Raw genomic sequence first — 16,182 nt, 5'->3', positions numbered from 1 at the left:
ACGGGGGGGCGAGGACGCTTCAGCTTGATCCTGCCACGCTCCACCCCTGGCTCACCAGCAGGGGGCAGTGCCAGTCCAGTGCCGCTGCACTAACTTCACCACTAGATCAGGACCAGTAATATTCATTTTAGAATACTATTACAGTTGTACAGACTGGTTGGAACTGAAATGAAGACACACACATACTCTAGTGGATTCAGATTTATTGATCGTTTGAAACAGGTTTAAATTGATTGTCTGGATGCAGATGGAGTTGGTCTCTCTCTGATCTCGATCTTGGAAAATGAAAACGCATTTTGGTCTAGCGTGAGTGAGCAGGTCTGGCTTAAGCAGGTCTAGCGTGAGAAGGTCTAGCTTGAGCAGGTCTAGCGTGAGCAGGTCTAGCGTGAGCAGGTCTAGCGTGAGCAGGTCTAGCTTAAGCAGGTCTAGCCTGAGCAGGTCTAGCTTAAGCAGGTCTAGCGTGAGCAGGTCTAGCTTAAGCAGGTCTAGCTTAAGCAGGTCTAGCGTGAGCAGGTGTGGTGTTGTGATTCAGGAGGATGCTCACCTGGACGCTGCTCGACCGTACCGTTGGTGTCATGTCCTGTTCAGAAGCTGGAACAGAAACCATCGTGTCCTGTTCAGAAGCTGGAACAGGAACAGCTGTCAGTGTTAGTGCTGCATCAGGCTACATGACAGTAACCATGTCACTGTGGCCTGGCCCCAGAACAGAGCTCCAGGACTCCCTGCCTACCTTTCCTGAGCGCTGCGTGTCTCTGGCAGGGCCGAGAGCCCTGGTCGCTCCTGACCGGGCTGGGGATGATCATCAGCTTGGTCATGCCAGATTTCCCCACGATCTGCACAACAGATCAGACATGCTGAACAGACACACCAGCAGAGGGCGCTGACACCTCAGTGTGTGTTAAGATGGTGAAGCGTCGATAACTCCATGTATGGCAAGGCAGCATTCTTATAAAACTCTTAAGGTTAAATCATGAAAGGAGTATTTCAAATACTAATGATAGCCACGGCCAAGGGTGTGGTGAGAGAGAGGACCAGGGGTCAAATGAACTCAGGATCCCTGAACTCCCACCCTCCAAAAGCCTTCATACATGTGGCCCCCCGGTGCGTCGGAAGCATGGTAGAGAGGGAGAGAGGACCTGGTGTGAGGTCTTGTTGATGAGCACGGGAGCGAGGTAGGAGACCCGGAGCTGCATGTCGTCACAGCTGCCATACACCACCACCACATCCTCCATGTTGCCGTCGTACACCTCCCGCATCCCGTTTATCACCAGGTCCACCAGGAAGGCGCGGGACAGGTGTTCACAGATTCGGTGGTAGCTCCACCCCTGAGGAGGAGGAGGAGAGAGAGAGGCCCTGATGAATACCACACCAGAAGACCTGTGAGTGTGTGTGTGAGCGGGGGGGGGCAGGTTTACCTGGTAGTCGATATGCTCCTGAAAGGTGCCGATGCAGATCTTCTTGGCCAGAGCGTGCCAGATCTTGTACTCCAGTGACGGGTGAACGCGAAACAGGTCAAATGCTTCGAACAGCGAGTCTATGTCTATGAAACACGTCTGGGGGGAAAAAAACGCTGACGTGAAGAACGCCTTCCGGGAATATCGAGAATGTATTTACTGTCTCAAAAGCAACCTTTCAACCCCAAAAAATGAATCAATGAATTCATCTGGGATTCTGGCGCTGACTGGAAGTTAGGAGGAGGTGTTTGTGGGTTAGTGTGGATGTGTGTGATCCAGGGCCATGGTGGGGCAGACCTGAGTGGCAGTCTCACAGATGACGGTGGCCTCCGTAGGCTGCAGGGTCAGACAGTTGAGCTCCCCCAGGATGGACCCACAGCCCCTGTAGTCCGTCACACGGTTCTCCCGATCCACTGGCCCTCCCAGGCTGGGTTTGGTGCCTGTGGTCTGGGGGGGGGAGAACACACATCTGGTAGGTAGGAGTCAAAACTTGGGGATAAAAAAAGGACAAGTTGAGGAATGAGAGCCAGTCCAGATGCAAATGAAGAAAGGCTCCAACAAAGATTTTTTTTACTGAAATCTTTCAGTTTGTAACAGCTAAATTGACTGGGGCTGTTGGTCAAGGAGAAGAGGAGAGGGGCTGCTAGCCAGGGAGGAGGAGAGGAGAGGGGCTGCTAGCCAGGGAGGAGGAGAGAGGCTGCTAGCCAGGGAGGAGGAGAGGAAAGGGGCTGCTAGCCAGGGAGGAGAAGAGGAGAGGGCCTGCTAGCCAGGGAGGAGGAGAGGAGAGGGCCTGCTAGCCAGGGAGGAGGAGAGGGGCTGCTAGCCAGGGAGGAGAGAGGAGAGGGGCTGCTAGCCAGGGAGGAGGAGAGAGGCTGCTAGCCAGGGAGGAGGAGAAAGGGGTTGCTAGCCAGGGAGGAGGAGAGAGGCTGCTAGCCAGGGAGGAGGAGAAAGGGGTTGATAGCCAGGGAGAAGAGGAGAGGGGCTGCTAGCCAGGGAGGAGGAGTACCTGTCTCAGGGTTGAGTACCTTGAGACCACGTTACCTTGACCATGCCGGAGACGATGAGGTGGATCCCGTCCGGAGCCTCCTTCTCCTCGATGATGGTGTCCCCAAAGTCAAAGTACAGCAGCTTGGCCACGCTCTGGAACAACAGCAGCCAATCAGGACCAAGACACTCAACATCTCATCTGAGTGGAACCATCTAAGACCAGGGGGCCAAATGTACCAAACTCATCCATACGGATGAATACCTATGTTCATCCGTAAAAGTATGCATATGGAGAAAACAGGAAAACTCTGTACGCAACGTTTTTCTCCCATTTATGAACCCTGCGTACGCGACCGATATCACACGTTCGTCTTCATAGATTCCACTTGTGATTGTGCGCACGTGAACCAGCTCGTTGTCCACACCCCGTCAACTCCCATGTTCGACCTGACATGGTTGATGAAACACCTATATTTTGTCAGCTTTCTCAATAAAATTCTCAATGAACCCATTGTGAACAATAAATTATTCTTAACGGGAAATGGCTAAGACAACATAAAAAGAGATCTTAATTTGCGAAATAGGAGGAGCGTCTTGTTTGGTGGGGGTGGGTTGGCTTATCCCCAACCTGTCTGCCAGTTCCCGCTGAAATGACCCAAATTCACACTTTTTCCTTTTAGCTAAATAGGCTAAAGCGAGATCATTGGCATAATCTGTAGAGAACCTAACCCTAACCTATATCATTTTTCATCTGAAACTGGGTTTCGCCCGTACACACGTTCCTGCGTCCGTTTTCATGCGTGCGCGCCTTCGTACATGTGGCCCCCCGGCTGTTAAAACGGCCCCCTGTGAAGGGAGACGGTACCTTGATGAAGGCGATCTCCTCGTGGTGGTGGAGCCAGGGCAGGCTCTGAAGCAACTCCTCTGGCGTCGGGGCGGGGATGGTGGGGGGGAAGTTGATCAACTTCTTCATCTTGATCTCAATCGTCTGTCGAGGGAACAGGGCACCTCCTTATCGACATGGTGTTATACACGAGGGGCTCTACTGGGCTTCACAAACTCAGACATCATCCCAGCCTAGGAAGCAGGGTTACAATAAGGAATTCAATACGAGTTCAATACGGTACTGTAAAAGAGGTGAGATGCATTGTGGGAGTAAGGACGAGCAGGCGTGAAAGACCTTTTTCAGGGTTGCAGCCTCGGTCTCGTCTAAGAGGCCCCCAGACAGGAGCGTGTGAATGGCATCTCTCTCGTTGTTCAGCACAGACCGGATGGCCTGTCTGGTCTTCACTGAGATGGCAATCTCTGGGTAGTCTCGCTGTAGCATTCCTGAGGAGAGAGGAGGGGACACCATGTATCCACCACAGAGCTCCTTTCCCCTCCTCCTGTCCCGTCCCAGTAGTGAAGCTGTGTGTCTAGCAGAGATCTATCAGCCTAACCAGCAGGTGTGTGTGCAGGGGGGATGGAGTGGGTGTGGGTGTGTGTGTGGGGGCATTTTATTTATAGCACTGTGTGCCACTGAGTCCTTGTATTGCTACCCAGAACACATTAGAACATAAATGAAAAAGCACCTGTGTGTGTGTGTGTGACTACTAGCCTTACCCATCTCCCTGGTTGCATCCTGTCTGTTGGTCTCTAGAATCTCTTTCAGTCTCTGCAACACAACAGGCCATATGCTGATTTCAAACCTGGACTCCCAGACAATAATAACCAAAGTTGAGCTTGTCTGCATAATACATACACACATAATACATACACTCATAGTACACACAGTCATCCTAACACAGAGACTTGGTCCACCTGGGAGATGCTAAAGTCGTGTGAGATGTGGTCTATGATCCTGCCGACGGCCTCTTCTCCTACCACGTAGCCCTTGCCGACATCGTAGCCAAAGCTCAGCTGCTTGTGGATCTGGAGGTTGGTGAGATCGATCATCTTGGGGATCAGAACCTGGAACAGAGGCAGTGTGAAGGTCGTGTCTGTGCACCTGGAACAGAGGCAGTGTGAAGGACAGAGGCAGTGTGAAGGACAGAGGCAGTGGGAAGGACAGAGGCAGTGTGAAGGACAGAGGCAGTGTGAAGGTCGTGTCTGTGCAACTCAGGAGTCAATATCACAACACTGCAGCCTTGACACGCTAAAACGACACAATGTGTTTCTACAGGATCTTTGATTCAAACCCCTCATACTGAAGGTGAACCTGCAACATGTTGATCGCCAGTGAAATGCTCTACCACTGAGCTGTAAGCACCCCATTTCACCTTAAGGACCCAGATTCAGGCTGTCATCATTCATGGGCTGAAGACATCTTGTGGATGAACATGAGTGTAACAGGAATAATGGGTGTGTCATGGCGTACCTTGGTCAGATGAAAAACCCGAAGTATGCGCAGCATCTTGAAGGAAGACACGATATTGATGGTGTGGAGGTCCTCCATGTCCACCATGTCCTGGACGATGATGTCCACAAGGGCCAGGATCATCACCACCACGTCCAGGTGGTTCCAAGGGTCAAAGAAGTAAGCTGCCCTCATGGCCAGCACCTGCGGAGCACAGACACCTGCTACCACCGCCCGTCCACCTCCTGACCCACCCATCCATCTCCTCAACCGCCCGTCCACCTCCTGACCCACCCATCCATCTCCTCAACCATCCATCCACCTCCTGACCGACCCATCCATCTCCTCAACCATCCATCCACCTCCTGACCCACCCATCCATCTCCTCAACCATCCATCCACCTCCTGACCCACCCATCCATCTCCTCAACCATCCATCCACCTCCTGACCCACCCATCCATCTCCTCAACCATCCATCCACCTCCTGACCCACCCATCCATCTCCTCAACCATCCATCCACCTCCTGACCCACCCATCCATCTCCTCAACCGCCCGTCCACCTCCTGACCCACCCATCCATCTCCTCAACCGCCCGTCCACCTCCTGACCCACCCATCCATCTCCTCAACCGCCCGTCCACCTCCTGACCCACCCATCCATCTCCTCAACCATCCATCCACCTCCTGACCCACCCATCCATCTCCTCAACCATCCATCCACCTCCTGACCCACCCATCCATCTCCTCAACCATCCATCCACCTCCTGACCCACCCATCCATCTCCTCAACCGCCCGTCCACCTCCTGACCCACCCATCCATCTCCTCAACCGCCCGTCCACCTCCTGACCCACCCATCCATCTCCTCAACCGCCCGTCCACCTCCTGACCCACCCATCCATCTCCTCAACCATCCATCCACCTCCTGACCCACCCATCCATCTCCTCAACCATCCATCCACCTCCTGACCCACCCATCCATCTCCTCAACCATCCATCCACCTCCTGACCCACCCATCCATCTCCTCAACCATCCATCCACCTCCTGACCCACCCATCCATCTCCTCAACCATCCATCCACCTCCTGACCCACCCATCCATCTCCTCAACCATCCATCCACCTCCTGACCCACCCATCCATCTCCTCAACCATCCATCCACCTCCTGACCCACCCATCCATCTCCTCAACCATCCATCCACCTCCTGACCCACCCATCCATCTCCTCAACCATCCATCCACCTCCTGACCCACCCATCCATCTCCTCAACCATCCATCCACCTCCTGACCCACCCATCCATCTCCTCAACCATCCATCCACCTCCTGACCCACCCATCCATCTCCTCAACCATCCATCCACCTCCTGACCCACCCATCCATCTCCTCAACCATCCATCCACCTCCTGACCCACCCATCCATCTCCTCAACCATCCATCCACCTCCTGACCCACCCATCCATCTCCTCAACCATCCATCCACCTCCTGACCCACCCATCCATCTCCTCAACCATCCATCCACCTCCTGACCCACCCATCCATCTCCTCAACCATCCATCCACCTCCTGACCCACCCATCCATCTCCTCAACCATCCATCCACCTCCTGACCCACCCATCCATCTCCTCAACCATCCATCCACCTCCTGACCCACCCATCCATCTCCTCAACCATCCATCCACCTCCTGACCCACCCATCCATCTCCTCAACCATCCATCCACCTCCTGACCCACCCATCCATCTCCTCAACCATCCATCCACCTCCTGACCCACCCATCCATCTCCTCAACCATCCATCCACCTCCTGACCCACCCATCCATCTCCTCAACCATCCATCCACCTCCTGACCCACCCATCCATCTCCTCAACCATCCATCCACCTCCTGACCCACCCATCCATCTCCTCAACCATCCATCCACCTCCTGACCCACCCATCCATCTCCTCAACCATCCATCCACCTCCTGACCCACCCATCCATCTCCTCAACCATCCATCCACCTCCTGACCCACCCATCCATCTCCTCAACCATCCATCCACCTCCTGACCCACCCATCCATCTCCTCAACCATCCATCCACCTCCTGACCCACCCATCCATCTCCTCAACCATCCATCCACCTCCTGACCCACCCATCCATCTCCTCAACCATCCATCCACCTCCTGACCCACCCATCCATCTCCTCAACCATCCATCCATCCGTACCTTTACCCATCCACCCATCTCTTTTCCCTGTACTCCTCCCCTACCTTGAAGATGGCCTCCAGAGCATAGCCGATGAAGAACAGGTAGTTGAGCACAGAGATCTCGTACTCGTAATGGCCGAGGGAAGGCACGAACTCCAGGACGATGATGAAGATGTTGCACAGGATCAGCATGTAGACGGAGTACTCGAAGGGCACGCTGAACACCACGTCGTAACACCAGCGCAGCACCGGGTGCCTGCAGAGACGGCACACAGGAACACAGACTCAAAACCCTGTGGCGGACCTCGGAAGGCTTTCAAACGAATCGAGTCTCTATCCGCGGTAACTCAGAGATAATAGATTCGTTGAAAAAATACGATTTTGTTCAAAGTGATATCCATTGGGGTATATTTACATTTAGTCATTTAGCAGACGCTCTTATCCAGAGCGACTTACAGTAAGTACAGGGACATTCCCCCGAGGCAAGTAGGGTGAAGTGCCTTGCCCAAGGACACAACGTCATTGGCACGGCCGGGAATCAAACCGGCAACCTTCATATTACTAGCCAGGATTCCCTAACCGCTCAGCCACCTGACTCAGCCATTCTGAGCCATTTGACCTCGCGCTGATCTGTTCCTGTTACTTCTCACACCGTGAGCTACACGTCTGTTTGCAGATGCCTCACCGGGGCGGCTTCAGTTTGTCCACCTTGTTGTACAGCCAGTCTTCTAACCTCATCTTCAGGGTGACGAACACGCCCTTCAACTCCCAGTACTTTTGGATGTCCTGTACGCCCATGAACCTGGTCAGGAAGGGAACAGCAGCTTCTCATTCTGCATTAGGCTGGGTGCAGTGGAAGGAACTGTGTCAAGACTGGATGGAGTATGTCAAGGATTATTGACTGTGGTGTGTCAAGGAGCGTACGGTGTAAGTTCATTACACAAATCCAACATTGCCAGGAAGGAGACCGAGTTATCTATTTCACGTGTTGCATTTATGAACAGGACGTAGCGTCATTGTTTTAGCAGTGTGTGTATCTCTGTGGAGGGCTATGTCAACACTGGCTGGTGGGGGAAAACGCTTTATATGGGTCGTCAACTGGTCCATCTACCGCTGACAGATTTGACCCCATGTGACCTCTGACCTCCAGACAGGAAGTGAAAAGCAGAGACTTACTTCCCTTTCTGATCCGTCACATTCTCCACCGTGTTTATGAGGGTCCTGGCAGCCTGGCGGTTTAGCATCCCAGAGCTGTACTGCTTCCAGTAACTCATCTGCAGGGAGGAACGAGAGTGTGAGCACCATGCAGTGACAGTGTACCAGGACAGCATGGCTCCTGTAAATAACTGTAATAATACCCTCTAAATACTATGAATACTATCTATCCATCCTTAAGTACTCCTGTAAATACTAATAACATATACAACAATGTTCCTAATGAAAGTATTTGTAGGCGAAAGTGTGGAGGTGAGAGAGGCGAGGTGGAGCCGACCTTCTGGGCCTTGAGGATGCGTATGCGAGCCTCCTCCATCATGTCCTCCGTCTCGCGGGGGGCCGGGATGTAGGGGATGGTCCTGTCACAGTCAGGACATGTGGTCATCCTGGACATCGGGCTGAACTCCTCCACATCCACCTGACGCACGCACCCACATACACATGCATACACACACATGCATACACACACATACACACACATACACACGCGTGCACACGCGTGCACACGCATACACATGCATACACACGCACCCACATACACACGCATACACACACATACACATGCATACACACACATACACACGCATGCACACACATACACACGCATGCACACACACATACACACGCATATACGCACGCAAACACAAGACACCATTCAACAACGCTTCAATTCACATGTGGATAAAACCCCGGGCCTTCTTCTTGACGTGTGTTTTGTGCTTTGCGGCGCGGTGTGGCGTGACAGTACCGTGTCACCAGGTGTCCTGTAGGGGTCTTCCATGAGGACCGTGTTCTCCGCCATCTCCCAGTTGGAGTCAGCCAGGAAGCGGTCCATCTTCAGCATGCTCAGGGTGTTCTCGGTGCTCTCCTTGATCCGCTTGATGGCGTTGTACATGGCCACGCGTCTGGGCATAGACACATCACACAGGCCTGGGAGACGGGTCGACAGGGACACGTACACACAAGAGTTGGTTAAAAACCTTGTTGATAGAATTTTTTCATGATTGGATGTCATTTAGTAATGGAGGATTAGATAGCCCCTGGTGTATTAGGCCCTGGTTTATTAGCCATCGAACCCGAAGGGATCAAGAGAATGATGGGACATGTGCTGTGCATCATGGGCCATCCACAGACCAAATAACGGCGACGTCAAGACTTGACGCCTCTTCCATCAATCCCTTTTTCTAGTCGGACTCGGGTTTAATGTCAAGCCAAACCCTAACCCTAAAACAAAGAAGACCATCAAGAATGTTTCCTGAAGAGTCTTTCGAGGGCCCTGCCCGGTGCTCCTTACCCAGAAGCTGCAGGATCCAGGGCATGGAGACGGCATTGATGAGCAGAGTCAGCAGCACCATCCCTGAGACCAGCACCAACACCTGGCAGAGCAGGGTGACACACGCTCACGTTCAAACACGGCACTCAAGAGGACGCCCAATAGCTCTGAGGGGGATGACGGGACGAGGCGGTTGTCATGGCGACGGGCCCCGGGGCAGCTGTGAAGGCCCTCCGTTTCGGCTCACCTTGTCTCTCACTTCCAGTTTCATGTCTTCTGACTGGAAGGCCATGAGCATGAGGCTGAGGCAGAACGCTCCCTTGGTGCCTCCCCAGATGCACACCACGGCCCAGCGCCAGCTGAAGCCGTAGCCCATCCTCACCAACAGGGGGGAGCACAACAGCACCGTCACCAGCCTGGGACACAGCAACCAGGACGTCAGCCTTCACAATAACTAACTCGGGATGTTTTTTTTTTCCCGCTTTCGCGTTTTGAACGTTTCGTGGGCCGGTTCTCCCGGCCGGCGGCCCCCCCCTTCTCACCTTATGACGTACATGAAGAGGTACAGCACTATGATGTTGATGTAGTCGTTTAGTTCGGCGTGCTGAAAGGCTCTGGCGATCACGATCCCCACGATGAAGAAGATGAGGGTGTTGGCCAGGTAGGTCAGCGTCTCCCAAAATCTGACGAGCGCAAGAAATGTTGTGGATCTCTGCATCTCTCTGCAGGACAGCGGCGCCTGAGGACCAGGGCTGCCTACCCCTGCTCCAGAGTCTGATCTACTGAGCAGTGACTGTTGTGAAGTGGGAAACCGACCGTAGGAGGAACACTTCAATCTCCGGGCTGAAGTTGACCGTGTCCAGGAGGAGGCCCATGGTCAGGACCGAGATCACGCCCGCCATGCCCAGCCACTCAGCTGAAAGGAACCACAGTTCAACCAGCTTCTTTACAAGAAAACATGGGTTCTACTTTTCGAACTAAAACGTCAGTTAAAAGTACGACAACATGACTCGATGCCGACCGATGACTCCTCCGATGACTCCTCCTTACAGATGTAAAATGTGATGTATGTCATGGCGAGACTTATGGTGATCTCGATCAGCCCGTCATTAAAGATGTACGACAGCCAGAACATTATGAGTTTGGCCATGATGTAGCCCAGGAGAGGGCTTCCAAAGACCTTCAACACCAACTTAACGCTGAACGACTTCACTGTGGAATGACAACACACACAGAGTATGAACACACGCAGTATCCAATCACACTTATAAAGAATGTTCTTGACCATTTCTATCGATAGATACGTTTGACAGGTTACACCATACCGTTGAAGTTAACGAGATCCACGGCCAGGTCTTTGAACGACTCAAACGCGATGAAGGACGTCCCCTCACTGAACAGCGACTCTCCTTCCATAATCAGGATGAGTGCCTTGGATGTACCTAACGCAGATCACAACACAGCTGCAGTGGCCTGTCAACTCAGCCTGTTCGACAGAACACGCCTCGCTTTCCACCAATCAAAACCACCAGACGATGGTCTCTCCAATTAAGACGCAGATAAGAGCAAAACAAACAGCACAACACAATAGCCTAATTCTCTCCACAACCATATACACTATAACGACACATCATGTTTGAAAACATACCGGACTTGCGGAGTAGACTGGAAGTTATGAAGCAATCAAAGGTGCTGACAATGGACCCAAACATCATCCCAATGTACCAGTCCCACTCGTAGGCGTAAACTTCCACTACCAGCACTGCTATCAGGAAGCAGGTGAGGAGGCAGCCAGGGACGGCCAGGAGAAGGACCTGCAGGCAGGGGGGAACACCACCAACCCCAAACCATGTGTTCACTGTCTCACTGGTGTCACGTACGGCTGGTTGGGTTAGTCCTCATTCGAAACTGCACCAAGAAAAGGGATTCAGACTCACTTGTGAGAGGGACCTTCTGAAGGTGTGAGACTCGATCTCGAACGCACTGCTGAAGATCAGCACGGGCATGAAGATGTCCGTTAGCAGCTTGGGGGAAATTTGGGCCAGGTCGGTCGTGAAGTGATCCACCTGGAGACGCAATCAAAGTGCTCGAGTTTTTGGCGGCGTCCGCTCCAAATACCCAGACACGTGACACGGAAGCAGTGGCCACTAAAGGTCATTCGATGGGTTAAACATCTAAAAGATGCAGGACAGGGGGTACTTGAGGACCAGAGTTGAGAACCACTGGGTTAAATGACAGATAACACAGTTGTCTTCATGAGCATGAACAGAATTAGCTGTCGTTCATTCAAATGACATTCATACCTTTGCGTAGTGGAAGCTTAAAGTGCCCATTACGATCCCACACAAGGTCAAAATGACCGTGTAGGGCAGCTTCGTGATCAGGCTCCTCACCACAGCTGAAAGAATAGTTCGTACAAACAGCTTCACTCCTGATTTCCAATACAAGCTTCCAAATCAACCTGGAGCCTAACACTACCAACATTTCTCTATAGTTTAGCTTCATCTCGTGTGGTTATTGTATGTTGTTTGAGTTACAAACGAACTACATTACCTCCAACGGTGCACGCTCCAAAGCAGGTAAAAAGGACTCCCGGTATGTCGTCAGTGTTGACGTAATACCATACATTCGTGACGTTTGTCATGGTCACTTCCGGATGCTGGTATGGAAGGAATAAGAGATCATCTGACAAGAGATGTGGCGGACAGGTGTTCCGAACGTGGCTAGGTCGGCATTTGCTATTGAACCCTATCGTTAGCAGACACCCCAACCTGCAGAGACCCCCCCCCCCCCAAAAAAAAAAATCCAACAGTCACTTCAGGGTGTTTAAAAAGCCGTAGTAGTAGTGTCACGTGATCGTTTGAATGCGGGTCACACAGTAAGGTCAAACACTGGCACCTACTGTAAGCAAAACTAAACTAGCGTACTAGCGAATAAATCTTTAACAATTTATGACACTATTAACAATTAAATATGAAAGACACTTAAACGATTTTCACTATTCACACGTTTATCAGGAGAATCTGCTACAATAATATAATTATAAATCCGTCCAACCATTTGAAAACTTTCAAATCCAACCGTCACTTCAGGGTGTTTAAAACCCGTTAAGGAGTGGCGTCACATATGTGATCGTTTGAATGCGGGTCCCACAGTAAGGTCCCACATATGGGATTTGAACATTGCAATTGAATAATTTATGATCGACAAAAACTATGCCACAAACGCTTTAGTACAGTATGGCTTCAAAATGTACTTATGAGAAGGCTAACAAGTAACACTAGCATGGTAGTAGCATTGCTACGAGTATATATGTCAGGTAACTTAGCCTGGAAGCTAACTAAAGCTAGCTAGCTAGCTACCGTTTCGGAAAAGTTACTTACCCTGTTGGGACCGTTTGAAATATTTAAAAGTCTCGGAGCTAAAGGGTTTATACTGTACAGCACGAGACAGCTGCTTCGGTTGGGTCACATGATTCTAAACTTCCATAGTTAGCGTCCAATAGCACCAGGGGTCATCTGTCTCCTACTCTATCCTACCACAGTAGCCTGGGAATTGTAGACTAGTTTTGACCTAAATAGTATTTATAACTGGTACATTTCTAAGTCCAGTCTATAATATAGTTTATAGGCTAGTGTTTAGAGTTGTTGCCGATTTGAACCCTAATTATTAAATCACCAAAAGAATATCCTAACTAAAGTTTTATTTACCAACTTTTGGGCCTGTAGCTTACAACGTAGGTTTAATGCACTTTCCCTCATTCTATTCTGACGAGGTCACATGATCCATAACAACTGAACCATTTACAAGTGAATTAAACAAAGAGCAGACAAAGTTTTTTCAGAAAAAAACTAAAAGATAAGCAGACCATAGTACCTGTTTGGTTTACCTCAGTGGTTGTTACAGGACAGGAGACATTTTCTGCGAGACCCACCTGCAGGGGTGAGGTTTCAGTTTGTTTAGATGTACCCAACTGCCTTGGTCATGTTGGAAGAGGATGAGCTTCTTAATAGAATGCGCTTTGACCTGGTCCCCAAACAGCGAGTATAAAACTTACGTTTTATAGCATATCTCAAATTCAAACACTTGCGAATTTAGGTGATGAGGTATGTGGAGGTTGATAAAACCATGGCTCCTTGGTGTATTTCAGTGTAAAGGAGGACGTTTTCTGGAGAAACTACTTCAAGCCGTCCGCTCAGCTCACAGCCTTGGCAGAACAGCTGCGCTCGGCAGAGAGGAGAGAGGACAGGAACATCTACTCCAACACAGGTAGCATCTGTCAAGGACCTCTTCCACCCCTCTGTGCTCACAACACTCCCATGGTCCTTAAAAAAAAAAGAAATCGGCATCAACCACTATCCACTTCTTTCTCCACCTCATATGGCCTTTTGCTGTAAGGGTCCACTAGTGCACAGTGGGTAAGAATGATGAGTGGTAAAAAAATATATATATATAACGTATGATTCATGTTTCTTTTATTCCTTAATGCCCAAATACAAATGCTTTTCTTTGGCTCGTTCTTTTTCAGATCCTGTCAGACCAAAATCACTTACTTTTATTATGAATCCTTCAGCTAAGCCTAATGAGGTATGAAATCTACAGCACTTATACAGATGGTTTGTGTCCATCTGCTGTGTACTCAATTATCAGCAAGAAGTCGTCAAGTTAATGTGAAGGAATCTGGTTAATGCATTGGGTAAGGATTTAATTCATTGTTAATGACTTACTTTTGATAATAATAGACCCGAAACAGGTTGCTGACTGTCTGCTCACCATCTCTTTCGCTCCCTACGAGGACCAGATGAGAAGATCATCCCTCACAGTCCAGGCGTGTCTGAGTAAGTTAGTTTGTTTACTTTATTAATCACATCTGTTTGGTTTGGGTCAGTGATTGTTACAGGGCAGGAGAAATTCCTCCCGGGGCCCACCTGCCAGTGTGCAGTTTGACTTGGATCACCAGTACCTGGTACCAGTACCTGGCTGCCTTGGTGCCATGTTGCCAAGTAGACAAACTTACTTCTCAGTAGGTGTGTGTTCCTTCCGGGCAGATTAAGGAAGTGAAAGTGTGTGTTCCAGAGGAGATCGCAGACTGGGAGAAAGAGTTGCAGCGAGAGATTCAGGAGTACGAGGTGGTGGTGGAGGAGGGGCACCGGGACGAGCAGTGGGACAGGGAGAGAGGGGAGCTGCTGCAGCAGGAGTAGACAAGCCCAGGAACCCATGGAATCACCGGGGCAACGAGCCAGGAAGTAACAGCTGACTGCAGTGTCTCGGGCCTCCACCACGGGGGGGCTGAACGTCCAGTTAATCAGCTACGGCTTCACTGCTGCCTCACATCAATGCAGTCTCTTGTACCATGCCAGTGTGTTCAGTTTGTATATTCTAATTGGTGTTTTTTTGACATACCATAATAAGCAAGAGAGGATTATCAAAGGAATTAATTTGACACCGATTTTGAAACCTGCGCCCATGTGTTACTTAATTAGTTCTAGTTTATTTATATCTATGTTTCATTGACGTGTGTGTTGTTGGTTTCCCCGTGGGAGAGGATCTCCGAGGAGGTGGGAACATGTGTTTCTAGACCAAGACCTTTGTTACATGAATGAGCACAAGAGTAGTGTGGTGATTTGTAGAGTGGACTCTCGCCTTTGTATGTGTATGTATGTGACTACTGATTATTGCCGATGGGCTGGGCCGTGTTGTAATTAGACCAGTAATATTCATGCAGCCAGTGTCCAGAGTGTGAATCTTTTATATTCTCTTTTGTTCTGTTCTCGTACTGTCTTATCTGAAAAAGCACATGTACTCTGAATATTTTTTTTAGTTGATGAAAGTAGCACTAATTAGTGTCTTTTCAGCTGAAACAAGTCAGCAAAGTATCAAACTTTTTTATTAAAACCATGTGACTCTATCAGTATCCTACTGTGTTGTATTGTCCTTTCTGATCTTGGTACAGTATTTATGCAAACACAGTTGTGATGGTGTGAAAGGAAAGATAGGAATGAACGATTCACAAAACCTTGACAATATAGAAGACTCCAACACGTATGCATTGGTGTAAATAAATTCATTACACCAAACCAATACTGTACGGTTCAAATACATGACATGTCTTGACATAAATATAGACTTATCAGTGTTTACTGATATTAAAATAGGGGATATACATGGTGGACACAGAATTACAGTTTTATTGACCTACTAAAAGTCTACTGACATCTGTAGTAATACATCGCTTATCACAGTGGCACCCTCCTGAAAACGTTCAGGGCACTAAATCGTTGTGCTTCAAAACTATGCCATAGTTTGCCATAGTAATGTTGATGTAAATGTAAAGCAAATTCAAAGTGTTAACATCAACAAAAATCAAGGTAAATCAAGGCTCTTTGGTAACGTGGATGTATCCTTTCCCCCCCAATTCCCAACCCATCACAGACTTCATTTCAACCATAGCTTCCCTATTTTCTTTCCATCCTAGACGGATGAGGACACACTCTTGGTGATCACATTAAGAGTTTATATACAGTATTAACCCTTGTGTTATCTTCGGGTCATTCTGACCCATCAGTCATTGTGACCCACCGTCGTATTGCGACAGATTTACCGCATACAAAGACAAAGTGAAGCATTTTCTTTTAACCGTCGGGCTGTCTCAGACCCCCCACATTGCAAAGGTTAAAAGAAAATTATTTTAATTTGTTTTTGTATTGGGTAAAATTGGGTAAACACAAC

General features: G+C 49.7%; 1 protein-coding gene across 3 annotated transcripts; it reads right to left on the bottom strand.

Annotated features, from left to right (window-relative positions):
- Positions 1-187: 187 nt before the first annotated feature.
- LOC134011281 (sodium/hydrogen exchanger 10-like) lies at positions 188-12,951 on the bottom strand. Of its 3 annotated transcripts, XM_062450850.1 has the most exons (28): positions 12,837-12,951; positions 12,007-12,112; positions 11,757-11,851; positions 11,391-11,519; positions 11,102-11,267; positions 10,779-10,895; positions 10,504-10,665; positions 10,270-10,369; positions 9,996-10,136; positions 9,701-9,869; positions 9,475-9,556; positions 8,929-9,110; positions 8,458-8,598; positions 8,142-8,239; positions 7,651-7,767; positions 7,029-7,221; positions 4,798-4,980; positions 4,242-4,391; positions 4,044-4,095; positions 3,622-3,770; positions 3,307-3,429; positions 2,496-2,594; positions 1,752-1,901; positions 1,416-1,553; positions 1,137-1,325; positions 731-833; positions 545-624; positions 188-275 (listed from the first exon to the last, which is right to left on the bottom strand). In XM_062450850.1, exons 2-28 carry the CDS (start codon positions 12,095-12,097, stop codon positions 225-227), a joined length of 3,450 nt encoding a protein of 1,149 aa, XP_062306834.1. In that variant the 5' UTR covers positions 12,098-12,112; positions 12,837-12,951; the 3' UTR covers positions 188-224. The 3 variants fall into 3 exon arrangements, with proteins under 3 accessions (XP_062306834.1, XP_062306833.1, XP_062306835.1); XM_062450849.1 differs by lacking the exon at positions 12,837-12,951 and having other exon boundaries at positions 12,007-12,206; XM_062450851.1 differs by lacking the exon at positions 12,837-12,951 and having other exon boundaries at positions 4,305-4,391; positions 12,007-12,206.
- Positions 12,952-16,182: the final 3,231 nt, after the last annotated feature.

The sequence above is a fragment of the Osmerus eperlanus genome, chromosome 24, assembly GCF_963692335.1.
Source record: "Osmerus eperlanus chromosome 24, fOsmEpe2.1, whole genome shotgun sequence".
Lineage (NCBI taxonomy): Eukaryota > Metazoa > Chordata > Actinopteri > Osmeriformes > Osmeridae > Osmerus > Osmerus eperlanus.
This window is presented reverse-complemented; position numbering and strand designations above follow the sequence as displayed.